The sequence below is a fragment of the Cucurbita pepo genome, chromosome LG01 (assembly GCF_002806865.2).
Source record: "Cucurbita pepo subsp. pepo cultivar mu-cu-16 chromosome LG01, ASM280686v2, whole genome shotgun sequence".
NCBI classification, from domain to species: domain Eukaryota; kingdom Viridiplantae; phylum Streptophyta; class Magnoliopsida; order Cucurbitales; family Cucurbitaceae; genus Cucurbita; species Cucurbita pepo.
The window spans coordinates 3,292,607-3,305,645 of NC_036638.1; the positions used below are offsets into that span (position 1 = coordinate 3,292,607).

Sequence of the window (13,039 nt, forward strand, 5' to 3'; positions counted from 1 at the left end):
CCCCCCCCCTTGTAGTCAGCTCAGGCTATGTTTATCCCGAACTTTGTGCCCTATGAACTACTACATATACCCAACTGTAAGAATCTCACATTTCATAATACGTACAATGCTTGATGCTTATGTAACTATACTAAGTGAAAGTTAACGGTCAAACGGTTGGTTCTTATTCAGATGCTTACCATCTATGAGCTTTCATGAAGAACGGGCGGGGAATGCTAAGCCCAATGCTTTGAAACTCTTGATAGAGTTCTTCAGCCACTTTCTTCAACGTGGCATCTGAAGGTTTCTGAAGACCATATTCGGCAATTACTCTCTCAGCGTACTCCATGGTTGAATGCAAAATCCATCGTTCGCTATTCAAACAAAAACGAAAGTATCGAGCACCAATCAAAAAAATTATGAATTGCTTGACCAGCTAATGCTGATAGTTTTCTTGACAGTAATAAACATACCTAGAAGACGAACGCCCTGGCTTGCTGCTGTCACAGTAAGCCCAGCTTAGAACTTTAGAATTCATTATAGAGAAGCCTTTGACAGGTATCTGGTTATCGAATAAGAACATTAAACAAAGATGGTCTCTGTAACTGTAAGATTGATTCGGTGAAAAATTATTCATAAGGAATTGCATATGACTTTATAAAACGGATATGTGAGATTGAAGTATTACCGAAGTGAGAGGCTGTTCAAATCCAAGCATCAGAGCAAAACATGGAATAGCTGGGATGTTCTGCAGCTTAGTTGCCAAATCTGGGATCAAATTAAGGTCTGCATAATTTTAAAAAGTCAGATGGACCTGATCCATACTCGAGCACGGTTTATCAAAAGCAAAACTTTTTGCTTCTTTGTAGAAGCAATTCCAATAAATTATTTTAATCTTACATGGTAGTAAAATGTCGAACAAAAGAATAAAGAAGAAAAAGGAAAAGGAAAAGAGAAAAAGAGAGAGAAGGGAGGAAGGCGAGAGGAGGAGAAGAAAATTCAAACTAAACACTAAAGTTCCGTAAATAGAAGGGAATCAAATTGAGTCGCTCTTACAATAAAAAAAGAGAACACGAGATACTTGCAACACATTACTAAATGAGATCGAACAAGCAACGTACCAAGAGGAGGCACTCGTCCTGTTACATTGGTAAACCTTGGAGAAACTATGTTTTTGTCTGATGCAACAACACCCTCAAACTGACCAAGACTTTGTCCATTGATGCCTAATAACAACCATGAGTTATCTTTCTCCAACCATTCCATTCTCCCAACACTTACCCCAAACTTGCTCTCCACACCTGAAAAGAAGTCGAAAAATAAGCACCTTCCTAAGCTCATTTGTAACCTGAAATTACATAAATTATAGAGAAAATATAGGTTATATACCGGGTTCATGGCATAACGCTTTGCAAATAGAATTCATGCCCGGAGTACCCACATATCTGCCACTTACTCCTTCCTAAATAGTATTCACTCAGACAAACCGATCCCATAAAAGACATGATATGATAAGAGAGTAAAAAAAAATGCATTAACTATTTGTCCACTTGCAGCGTTTGTTCGCAATTTTGGATTATATGTGAAACAGTAGCTTTAAGAGAGCACATGACATTTGATATTGAGCACCATTGCTTTTGATCCACAAGTATCAAGAGGTAATTACTCTCAAGGTAGTCAGAGAAATTAAGTGGGTTTAGTTTAACTAGTATATATGCACACAAAAACCTAGATAAATGTCAGAACAGGAACCAGAACAATGAACTAGCCATGTTATGCTATGCTACATTCCCCATTTATGTGCCGTTGATCGAAGGAGCTGCAAGCACTTAATGGAGAGTAGCAAAATGAAGAACTGTCCATTATGGCACCAAATATTCAACAAGATTTGAACAACAGTGGAGTTCTAACCTGTTCTATGCTGGAAAATTGATTGGAAAAGCAATCAAAAACCCCAAAACTTTCTTTCCATTCAGCACAAAGATTTTTTGACTCCCACTCACGAACAAGACTCAATATGTCCGTGGAGCTAACTGTAAAATATGGGGCACCATGGTCGAAAACCAATTCTTTCCCATCTTCTGCAATTTCTCTGTTTCAATGACGAATAGTAAAATTAAGACACAATTTCTGATGTCACAATATTATAATTCTTCTTTAACAAATGGGAAGTAATATCAATTTCAGATAAGCGGATCAAATTTTCTTTTACTCATTATTGTATAGCTCCTATTCATCCATTCTCATGTTTCTCATTTCGTTTCATAAACGCTACGAGCGCTCATTCTTCGAAATTATAAAACAGTTTTCACGAGATCGTGTCGAATTTCAGCAAGAAGCAGAAACCAAATCCCCTTCGGCATTTCGATCTCTTTCAAACAGAAATGCGAATAATCGGAAAGCGTCCAAACAAGAAACGAGGGGAAATTGATCTCACCTCCGTTGGGACATTCTTCCACCAGGCCCTCTGGCAGACTCGAACAAGGTAACCGATACGCCATTTCTGGCCAAGCTCCATGCGCAAGCGGCTCCAGAAACTGCCCCATAAACACATCACAACTTTTCAAAAATCTTCTCGTTCTATGATCGAATTACACATTGTCGCTTACAGAATCAGAAAGCGTGAGAGAGAAAAAAGGTGATGAGTTCCTTACTTCCACTTCCCACGACGGCGACTTTAGACAGAACGGAGCTCATGGCGGCGCTTTAGTGTTCCTCAATGCGACAATTTCGACTTTCCCTCGAAAATTGTTGGCGGTGGTTGCAAACTTGCTACGGACTCTGGAGTTTTGCCATTTGAAGGAGACGACCTTGTGGTTTGCATTAGTCCACGTCTCCAGAAAATCGATTTTTTTATTAACAAAATTCAAGAAAAATATTAAATTAATAAAAATAAGTCAATAATATTTTTTAACTTTTGACCAAATTTAAAAATAATTTTAACTTTTTTTAAAAAAAAAATCGTTATCATTAAATTAGATTTAGATGAAAATAGTTGATATTTTATTTTAAAAAATACATTTTAATTCTTAATGATATTTTTTAAAAAATCCTAATTTTCTTTTTAAAAAATTTTATTAATACTTATCGGATCTTTTTTAAAAAAAATTCAAAAGTATCTAAAACACCTATAATATTTTAAAAGTAATATTAACACTTTTAATATTTATAAATAAAATTCAAAAATTCCGGAACGCCTATCGACACTTTATAGATTATCTCTATTTATAATCTTGCTTTTGAAAATTTATTAGTTTTTTTTCTTTTGAAATATGGTATTAATGATACAATTATTTGTGACCTTTTTTAAAAAATTTAAAAATATTTTTTAAAATTTTAAAAAGTTTAATAATATTAATAAAAAATTTAAAATTTAAGGGTGTTTTTTAAATAGTTTTTTTTTATTTTTTATTTTTATGATAATAAGAGTGATAAAAGAAGTTTAAATGTATTGGGACTGCGTGCGTTGAAATACGTGTTCAAAGCATATGTATTTGGTTTGTTTGATTAATATAATGTCTAATTCATAGAAGAAGAAGAAAATTCTTCTGTTTTTCCTGTTTTCCATTGTCAATGAGTGTGTTAGACTTAACTCGCATCCTTTCACACTGCGATAGAGTACCAATTTGATCAACCGCTCCACGAATGAATCAATTTCACTGATTGGTTGATAGTTGGTACAATTAATGTAGCCATTTGGGGCTTATTTGTGGAAAAGAAAAATGGGTTCAGGGTCAAGATTAAAGCAGCTATGTCGTTTGAATTTTCTAAGGGATGTATGCGTACCTGGATGGAAGAAGCCACATGCCAACACTATGGTTGCTATAAAGAAAAGTCCACGAAGCCCTCTACTCCCGTCTCATCCTTTCATTCTTCCGTGCGATTAGTGTTCAAGTTCCATAGCTCCGAATCCTTCTGTTTCTCGACTCATTTCACCTTCTAAGGTCAGTTTCTCTTATGGGTATCTCTTGATTTCTGTTGTTTTGGGTTCAAATTCTTGTTATCATCGTGTTCTGTGCTCTGGTTTGATTGTTGTTTTGTCAGTCTGCAAGCTCTCTCTGTCTCTCTGTTTTCATTTGCTTTTGTTGTTCTTGGAGTTTGGAACGAACTAGGTGAATTGGGTTAGCTGTTGAATCGTTTTCTTTTGCTGGTTTTGAAAGGATCTCGTTGCTTGATCAATCTGCTGTGTTGGGTTTACTGAGTTTTCTTTGTTAGATGGCGATGAACTTGAAATTAGAAGTGGATTTTGGGTTCAGGAAACCTATAAATTAGTTGTTTCTCTGGAGTGTTCTTGGTTTGATGATGCTTACCATTATCTTTCATGGCCGCTTCTCGAATCTTATCACCTGTGAGGGAAAATCTGATGATTTCCATTTCTTTTGGTTAGTATCAGTCCAAAAAATTTCACTGAGCCCTAAATATGTAGAAATCTGTACAAGAGTTGCCTTCATGGACGATCACTGCATAGATGATCTTCTTGCTAGAACATAAACAACTTCCTTAGATTCTTTTACAATTTTGTTCTGCCCTTCTAAACCTTGTTTCATTGACAGGTTTCAGTGTCATAAGATTCCTTGAAGTAGCGGAGAATAGCTGCTGTTTTATCATATAGAGATGACTTGCTTCCCTTTTTTGTTCAGTAAGAGGGCGAAATCCCCAATGGGAAGCGTTGGCCACGACGAAGGTAAATTAATCTTAGGATAGCCTCATTGTTGTCTGGACATATTTGAAGAGTTTCTTGTCGGAATGTAAGGAAATTCTTACATTCTTCTGATATGAAACAGAACTTTCAGGCATGCACAATGTTAGACTATATACATACAAAGAGCTAAAAGTTGCAACTGAAGATTTCAGCTTAGCGAATAAAATAGGGGAGGGCGGTTTCGGTTCTGTATACAAGGTAGCTGGATATCGCGTTTTGCATGAACTATAATTTTTGTGTTCTAGGCGCAACCGTTCTAAGTTGTATCGTTCCCTTCATTCACCATGATTATAACCTTGAAAACTACTGTTTATGGTCAGGGAAGGCTAAGAAATGGAAAGCTTGCTGCCATAAAAGTTCTTTCGGCTCAATCGAGACAAGGATTGAAGGAATTCTTGGCTGAAACTAAAGTCATCTCTGTGATAGAACATGAAAATCTGGTTCAGCTTTATGGCTGCTGTGTGGAGAATAATCATAGAATTCTTGTCTATAATTACCTTGAGAACAATAGCCTTGCACAAACTCTTCTTGGTACTAACTGAATCCTATTCTTGTTTCTATTTCCTTTCAAGTTCTCTCTCAATGGATGCCAGAGTTGCATTCTCGAGCGTCCCCTTTTCGGGAGGTCACGCTTTAGTTTGTACTGTTAAGTTGCAGTTCGGTTCTCAAGTTATTGTTTCTTTTTTCAGGGCGAGGTTCCAGTAGTCTCCAGTTTGATTGGCGAAGTAGGTCTCGGATTTGCATTGGAATTGCACGCGGGCTTGCCTTCCTTCATGAGGATGTACAGCCATATATCATTCATAGAGATATCAAAGCAAGTAACATTCTTCTTGACCGTGATCTCACTCCTAAGATTTCAGATTTCGGCCTTGCGAGGCTCGTTCCAGCCAACATGTCTCACATTAGTACCGGAGTGGCAGGAACAATGTAAGCCACTCTATTTCCTTATGAACTTGTTGATTGTGCATACACTTAGCTTTGTATCGTTTAGAATTAAACCACGATTGGATATTTGAAGAAGGCATTGGGGTTTGTGTTGGTTTGTGTGTGGAATCGTGGCTCTTTTCGGTCCATGGTCGATTATTTGTGTTGTGCAGCTGAATATTTTTGTGTTAATATTGTGTGTTTGCCAACCTTCAACTTACATAGGGACATGAGAACACAGAAACACAACCAAAATTCAGTTTCCTACCTGAGAACAACCTTTTTATCTGCTTGATCTTGTCTCATTTCGCTTGTCTGTCTTTGTTGAGGAAATTCGCGTTTTAACTTCGTTTACGTTCATGCTTGTTTAGTGGTTACCTAGCACCCGAATATGCGATAAGAGGGCAGGTGACGCGAAAATCAGATATTTACAGTTTCGGCGTCCTCCTTGTGGAAATAGTCAGCGGAAGATGCAACAAAAACATGAAGTTACCAATTGGAGAGCAATATCTTCTCGAAACGGTAAGCGCAGGTTTTATTGTTTTAACTTCGCCCAAGACGTTTGGTACTCGAAGTCGTTCATGTTGCAGTTTTGTTTCGATTTAGATCTTAGAATTCATCTTTACAAATCTTTTGATCACTGATCTTTTATTATGGAGAACAAACAGATCACGTTTCACTCAGTGGTTACCAATGTGTTGAACAAATCTATGTTTGGATGTTGCAGGCATGGAATCTTTATGAGCAAGGAGAGCTCGTTCTGCTCGTAGATATGTCGTTAAACGGCGACTTCGATGCTGAGGAAGCTTGTAAATATATTAAGATTGGTCTACTTTGCACACAAGACAGTCCGAAGCTCCGCCCATCGATGTCGACTGTGGTAAAGATGCTAATGGGTGAGATGAGCGTCGAAGATAGAAAGATAACGAAACCGGGGCTGCTTTCGGACCTCATGGATCCAAGAGGAAAGATTCCAGAGGAAAATAAAGGGTCTGATGGTCTGTTCTCTGGATCAAACACCCTTGGAAACTCAACAACGTCATCTGAACCCTCAACTGTTACAACTGCAACCTTCACTGCACGATATGATAGCAACATCTGATGAGCCAATTTGATTTATTCTCTTCTTTAATGACGCTTTGCCAATAAGTATATAAATTGTTTGGTATTTTTTTAAAAAATTTTTTGTAGGAAGAGTTTTTGGAAGGCTTCTGTACTATATTGTCTTGAACTTCCAATCTTGTGGGAGGTCGAGAGCTCCGATCATTAACTAGGTAAAATGTGTTTTGATCAGTTAAGTTATGTTTATGTCAGTTTCTGTCCCGTCCTGTCCCACTGTTTATTAGAATCATTATTCAAGTAATATGCAATCTTTCTATTCTAATTTCGTTTTTCAGGGACGACGTGTATGCGTATGTGGATGGTCAATGCCTCCCATTCATTTACTTAGTCTCTTATGAACACTCTCTCACTACCAAATGATTTGAATTCATCTCCGTATAGTCGTTTTGATACTTCTTCTCGTGTTTAGCTGAAGATAGGGATGATTATTTTAAATTTATTTTAGGTTGGAACAACAATACACTAATTGTCATAAATTATCAATTCGACGTACTATCTCAAAGATGAATAATTAAATTATGTATCGAGTTCATAAGTTAACATGGGTTTTACATTATTTAACTTTATACATTTGTTTCATGCCAATAAACAATTTAAAACTACGAAAACAAATGGATAAGGTCCAAACTATACAATACTTTTAAATGTTTGAGCATGTGATGATGAAATTAAAAACTATATATTGATTCCAAAATTTGAACGAGGTGGGTTGGATTCAGTTGTCTTTATTAGAATGGAACCAAATGATATTGATAGATCTATCTAAGCCTCGAGCTCTTGAGCCCGGTTTGATAACTATTTGACTTTTGATTGTTATTTATTTTTTAAAAGCGTTTTTTTTTTTCATTCTTGTAAAATAGTTTTGAGAGGAATTTCACATAAAACTCATAATTTAACCTAGTATTTAGTAAAAGCATAATATTGACTAATAATAGAAAGCATTATGAGTTGAAAGAAGTCAATTTTGAGCGATACCTATCATCGAGCTACCGGGTCTAAAACAAGGAGGACATATATGATTGAATATTGTCGTGTTGCTCGAGCTAAACCAATACAATTATATAAAAAAAAATCATATAATAAAGAAATGAAAATTTTAAACTTATACACCGAGCTAAAATTGGTTCCAACAAATATTCTCACTTTGTTATAGTAAGACTTGAACCGTCTTTTAAGTATAATCGAACATTTAACCAAACACATATAATTTGAATACGAGTATAAAAATATAAACCAACGTGGAATTATAATTTGACTTTTGACATGTTCAATAATTTAACAATAAAGAATTAAAAAAATTATAATGTATTTGAATGTTCATAAAATTTTGAAACCATGTAATGAACATTAATATGAAACATTAATTTTGGAGGTATAAGATGAGCAAGAAAACTGAAGTGGTTCCCACAGAATCATTAATGTAAAGGTAAAGCAAGCTCTCCTCCACTTCCGGCTTTATCACCTCCCTCCATCCTTCTCAATTCTTCTCTCTCGTCCGCTTAAGACCAAAACTCTGCTCCAACCTCTTCTTTTTCTAACTTTTCAAAAGGGTACTTTCCTTTTTCATGAGTTTTGTTATGCTTCCAACAAAAAAAGAGAGAAAGGAGGGAAGAGAGAGATAGAATTAGGGTTTCATTTCGTTTCATTTCCCCTTCAGTACCCAGATTAGTTCACTTTGATTCCCTCATTGAAAGCTTTGAGTATAGGGCCCGAGTGGTACCCTTTTGCCAGTCGGTGCTCCATTAATCTTTTTCTCGTGTTGGGTTCTTCTCTTTTCTCCTAATTTCCAATGTGTTTTGTTGGTACTGTTCGTTTGTTCCATTTCTTTTTTGATTTTTGATTTTTGATTTTTGATTTCTTATCCTTGATGGGTTTTGTGTCTTGATTCTCGTGCCCAAAGAGGGGACGTAGATATTCCTCTTTTGAATGCCCTTCTTGGGTTTTTGTTGATTTTTCATGGATGGTTGTATATGGGATCTTTTGATTGTTCCTCTTTTTCTCAGGAAAGTGTTTCTGTTGGCTATCCTTTATTTTTCGTGTGTCGATTTTCTTCCTGGAAACTTACGTGTGAAGCAATTTGCGTTGAACGAACTCAGTGCCCCTTATCGTGATTGAATTTAACTCATTCCATCATTTTTTACGAAGGGTTGCTGCTTACTTTAATGTGTGTTTCTACGTTAAAGAAGTTTCTGGATCCTCTTGCAGCTGGAAACCCGTGAATTAGTGTCTCATGGGCTTCTTTTTTGTGGTAGTCTAAAGGGCAGATCAAGGTTTTGATTCAATTACCATGGCGTGCATTTTGGATTTAACTTCCCAATTCTCAGGGGAGACAGTGTTTTTTGGTAGCGTTGAGGGTTATCTATAGCTATAGCAACAGCTTCTCTACAAGACTCTACCTGTGAGTGGTTCATTTTGGTTTGTAGCTGCCATGGAGGATATAGGCCTTTTCAAACAAGGATGGAAATGGTTTCAGTCGCAGAAACACACTTACTCTCGAGCTCAAATTGCGTTTTTTAGTTTCAGAGACAAAGTTGGGATGTTTGTAGAGAGACATTGGCCAATGGTGTGCCGGTGCTGTGCCTGGATGGGTAGTTTACTGCGTTTAGCAGTGCTACAGTGGTGGGACTGCATTAAAAAAGGCTTCAGGTCGCTTATTGGATTAGGCTTTGCTGCACTGCTCCTCATAATGTGGAGTTGCTTTCTTAGTTTAACATCCATGTCCTGCTTGGTTTATGTTCTTCTCAGTATGGTATATACCTCTCTAATTCCTGATAATTATTGTTTCTATTATTCGGGGAGCTTCAGATTTGAGATCTAGAAACTTGCTTGAAATGATAGCTAGAGTTGATAAGTTAAGCTCAAAGGGGTCCAATCAAATTGGGGTTACATTTTGTAGATTAGATTTGAGTTTGTAGAAAACATTACTGTTGAGTTGTTTTGAGGTTTATTGTTCTGTTGCTAATTGAAACGATATGATATTGGTAGAGCGTTTTGTAAACGTTCTTCTTTGACTGTGGGATCTCGGTCTGTTTCCCTTCTGTACTGTGTCGTCCTGTTCTTTGAATGACGACCCTTGTAGTTTATAGTGCAATGGAAGTTTGCGATGATCGATTTATTTTCTTCGTTTAATAATTCGTGAAGTTGCTGCATAAGGTTCCTTCTAAATTAGTTCAATAGTGCAATAGGCTGATGAAATGAAATTATATCTCAATATATTTATAGCTCTTAGTTCACTGTTTCAGGGAGCTGCAGGAGTTGCTGTTCAATACCTGGGTTACACTCCTGGACTTTTTATCGTCGGACTCTTCGCTATTCTAATATTGTGGATGTATGCTAACTTTTGGATTACAGGGACATTATTTATAGTTGGAGGTATGGACTTCTTTCATTGTGAGATTTTAATGTTTCAATAGTATTGTGGTTCGAAGTTGTCTACTCGATCCTTTTCAAGTAGCCAACTTTCGTTGTGGTTCGTGTCTTCTCTGTAGCCATAGTCTGCATGTATCGTTTATTAACGATGGTCCAGTATTCCAATCTGTTTTAGCTCTCCGTAATGCAATAATTTCTTGATGTGGCACATTTATATTGCTCTTGGTGCACGAACCTGTACTCCACTTCAATCAAATTGTTACATGAATCTTGAAGTTCTGTCAATTAATTTGAGCTTTTGTTTATCCTTTGCTTATATATAGGTTATTTGTTCTCTCTTAATCATGCGCGGTTGGTGGTCTTAATGGCAACTGTATATGCTACATATTGTGTTAAAGTTCGAGTTGGATGGCCGGGTGTCTTTCTCTCTATAAATCTTGCATTTTTGTCAAATGATGCATTAAATTATTTGCTCCAATGGTGCGATAAGGCGAGTGAAAGTTCAGATTTTGAAGAGCAGAAACAATCTGAAACAGTATCCGAAGATGAATTCTCGGGAGAGAGTGAGTACTCTATTCCTACCAGTGAGTCCGAGAAGGTGCATTCATGTAAATCATCCACCCCGACTGTCGTGACATCTGTTGTTGATAACCAGAAGGAGGCATCTTGTAGCAAGGTGACCAAAGAGCAGACGGACTCAATTGACGAGATGAAAAGAATATTAAATAGCGGGGACCATTACGAAGCACTGGGTTTTCCACGTCACAAGAAGATTGATGTTATAGTTATGAAAAAGGAATACAGAAAAAAGGTGATATGTTTCTCATGTTCACTTTTATGTAATTCACTTATTGGGTCACTCGGTAACGGCTCCACGGCCCAGGCTTACTACTAGCAGATATTGTCATTTTTGGGTTTTTCCTTTCGGGCTTCCCCTCAAGGTTTTTAAAATGCGTCTGATAGGGAGAGCTTTCCACACCCTTATATAAAGGGTGTTTCGTTCTCCTCCCCAACCGATGTGGGATCTCACACACTCTCATTAGATATTTCTTATCAATGCTTAGATTCTTCCTTACTGGGAAACTTCCTCGAGAAAATTCATAGAATCATCTCTAATGGAAATTATACCTATAACACGTTAATGTTTTCTTTCCTTTAGGCTGTGCTTGTGCATCCTGATAAGAATATGGGAAGCCCCTTGGCCAGCGAGTCATTTAAGAAGCTTCAATGTGCATATGAGGTAATTTTCTTTTTATGGAATCAAGTCAAAGTTTCCCCAGAAAAACAACATTTAAGGGGACTTTGAGAACTCTGGTCCTTATCATCTCTGACCCATGTTTGCATGGAAAATTAGGTTCTTTCCGACTCCGTGAAGAAGAGAGACTATGACGAGCAACTGAGAAAGGAGGAATTGAAGACCAGAAGTGTCTGCCAGAGGTCCCAGTCCTATGGGGCTTCACAGCAGGTCGTGCATAATTTTTATACCATCGATACTTGCGTTTTATAGTTTGATTTATGTGTATTCTTATCTTTTTGTGTGGCTCTTGAAGCTTGTTTGTTTTTAGTAACTTTTAGTTTACTCTATAAGCAGATGAATTCCGATTATTGCTCAGAGGAGTCGAGACGTATACAGTGCAGTAAATGCGGACATTCCCACATATGGGTCTGCACGAATAGGAATAAGACGAAGGCAAGATGGTGTCAGGTTATTCCCCAAGCTCTTTATTTGAATCTACCCCTGTAAGTTTTACGTTTGAGAATAAAATTAGTTTTGATACGTACTTCGATGTCAGGATTGTTGTCAATATCATCAAGCTAAGGATGGAGACGGGTGGGTCGAATATAAAGGTTCTCTAGTCTTTGATAAGCCTCAAAAAGTAGGTTCCTTAACTTGCTTAAGCTCAAGCTTGGTCTCAGGCTTCAAGGATCCCTCATTTTGATCATATGTCTTAATCACGAATGAGTTTCTTTTTCCTTGTAGATGGATATACCACGTGCGTTCGTTTGTGCCGAGAGCAAGATCTTTGATGTGTCTGAATGGGTGATTTGTCAAGTAAGTGGTTTGTAGTACATAATTATATAGGTAGCTAGAATCATGCTGTGATCTTCAAGAATGTAAGTTGTAGTGTTTACTTTGGTGGAGCAGGGAATGGCTTGCAGGCCCAATACTCATCGCCCAAGCTTCCATGTAAACATGGTTGGTTTAGGGAAGACAACGCAACGATCGAAGTCGAGCAGATTTCCTTGGGAATTGGACGCTGAAATGATGGATGAAGATGAGGAAGAGTTTGAGCTGTGGCTTCAGGAGGCTTTAGCCTCTGGGCTGTTCTGTGAAACCTCCTCAAAACGGAGAAAGAGCTGGAGCCCCTTCAAGTTAGGCCACAAAATAGGGAGCAAACAATGGAGAAGAACATCATGCTAGAGCTCCAAACATTGCCTAAACTGCATAGTTCCATGGAGAAATCACTCAAACCAGTTGGAAGAACTTATTGAAAACACAAAGCTTAGGCAAAGCATAGCCTCTGTTCCTTATCTTCTCACATTAACTCTTGTAACTTTTTGGCCTTACTTCCAAGTAGAGTACCCCAAATCTAACCCATATGTTAGTTGAAATGCATCTGCTGCTGCTGCTGCTGCTGCTTCAGTTTTTTCGACATGAATCCCAATCATCTAGGAGATTTAACGTTGTACACTTCCCAATCTCTTGTACATATCTTGTTTTTTTTTATAAAAAAAAACAATTCTTATTTATATTATTGTTTGCATCTCCTTCAAGGAAATGCCTTTTTATGTTAGGCAGACAATGTTCATTACATTTTCAACATTCAGTAATGTTTTTTTCCTTGATCGAAGATGAAATTTCTTTGTCGTTTTGTCTAGTTTGAAAGGAAAATTTTGATTTTAGGATTTTTTTTTTTGGAATTGGATGGTATACTTTCATAA

The 13,039-nt window shown here is 37.1% G+C and overlaps 3 protein-coding genes across 5 annotated transcripts in view; 2 read left to right on the forward strand and 1 right to left on the reverse strand.

Moving 5' to 3' along the window:
* Nucleotides 1–2,789, reverse strand: part of LOC111787465 (renalase) — a 3,439-nt gene extending 650 nt beyond the window's left edge. Inside the window, exons 1-8 of the mRNA XM_023667433.1 lie at nt 2,634–2,789; nt 2,417–2,516; nt 1,891–2,071; nt 1,369–1,441; nt 1,101–1,280; nt 668–765; nt 453–541; nt 180–353 (exon numbers count right to left, since the gene is read on the reverse strand). Coding sequence (XP_023523201.1) covers nt 180–353; nt 453–541; nt 668–765; nt 1,101–1,280; nt 1,369–1,441; nt 1,891–2,071; nt 2,417–2,516; nt 2,634–2,676 — 938 coding nt within the window. The 5' untranslated portion in view covers nt 2,677–2,789. The remainder of the gene's footprint in view (nt 1–179; nt 354–452; nt 542–667; nt 766–1,100; nt 1,281–1,368; nt 1,442–1,890; nt 2,072–2,416; nt 2,517–2,633) is intronic.
* A 779-nt stretch (nt 2,790–3,568) lies between these two features.
* On the forward strand, nt 3,569–6,968 carry LOC111805748 (cold-responsive protein kinase 1-like). Of its 2 annotated transcripts, none has more exons than XM_023691080.1 (7): nt 3,569–3,923; nt 4,533–4,663; nt 4,773–4,879; nt 5,002–5,212; nt 5,371–5,608; nt 5,977–6,127; nt 6,333–6,968. In XM_023691080.1, exons 2-7 carry the CDS (start codon nt 4,594–4,596, stop codon nt 6,705–6,707), a joined length of 1,152 nt encoding a protein of 383 aa, XP_023546848.1. In that variant the 5' UTR covers nt 3,569–3,923; nt 4,533–4,593; the 3' UTR covers nt 6,708–6,968. The 2 variants fall into 2 exon arrangements, with proteins under 2 accessions (XP_023546848.1, XP_023546772.1); XM_023691004.1 differs by having other exon boundaries at nt 3,572–3,923; nt 4,764–4,879.
* Nucleotides 6,969–8,164: 1,196 nt separating this feature from the next.
* Nucleotides 8,165–12,891, forward strand: LOC111802385. 2 transcript variants are annotated; one of them, XM_023686733.1, is made up of 9 exons: nt 8,165–9,476; nt 9,970–10,099; nt 10,420–10,907; nt 11,256–11,336; nt 11,451–11,561; nt 11,688–11,801; nt 11,890–11,973; nt 12,078–12,149; nt 12,243–12,891. In XM_023686733.1, the coding sequence occupies exons 1-9, from the start codon at nt 9,156–9,158 to the stop codon at nt 12,516–12,518; spliced, it is 1,677 nt and encodes a 558-aa protein (XP_023542501.1). In that variant the 5' UTR covers nt 8,165–9,155; the 3' UTR covers nt 12,519–12,891. The 2 variants fall into 2 exon arrangements, with proteins under 2 accessions (XP_023542501.1, XP_023542509.1); XM_023686741.1 differs by having other exon boundaries at nt 8,166–8,529.
* The last annotated feature ends 148 nt before the right edge of the window (nt 12,892–13,039 follow it).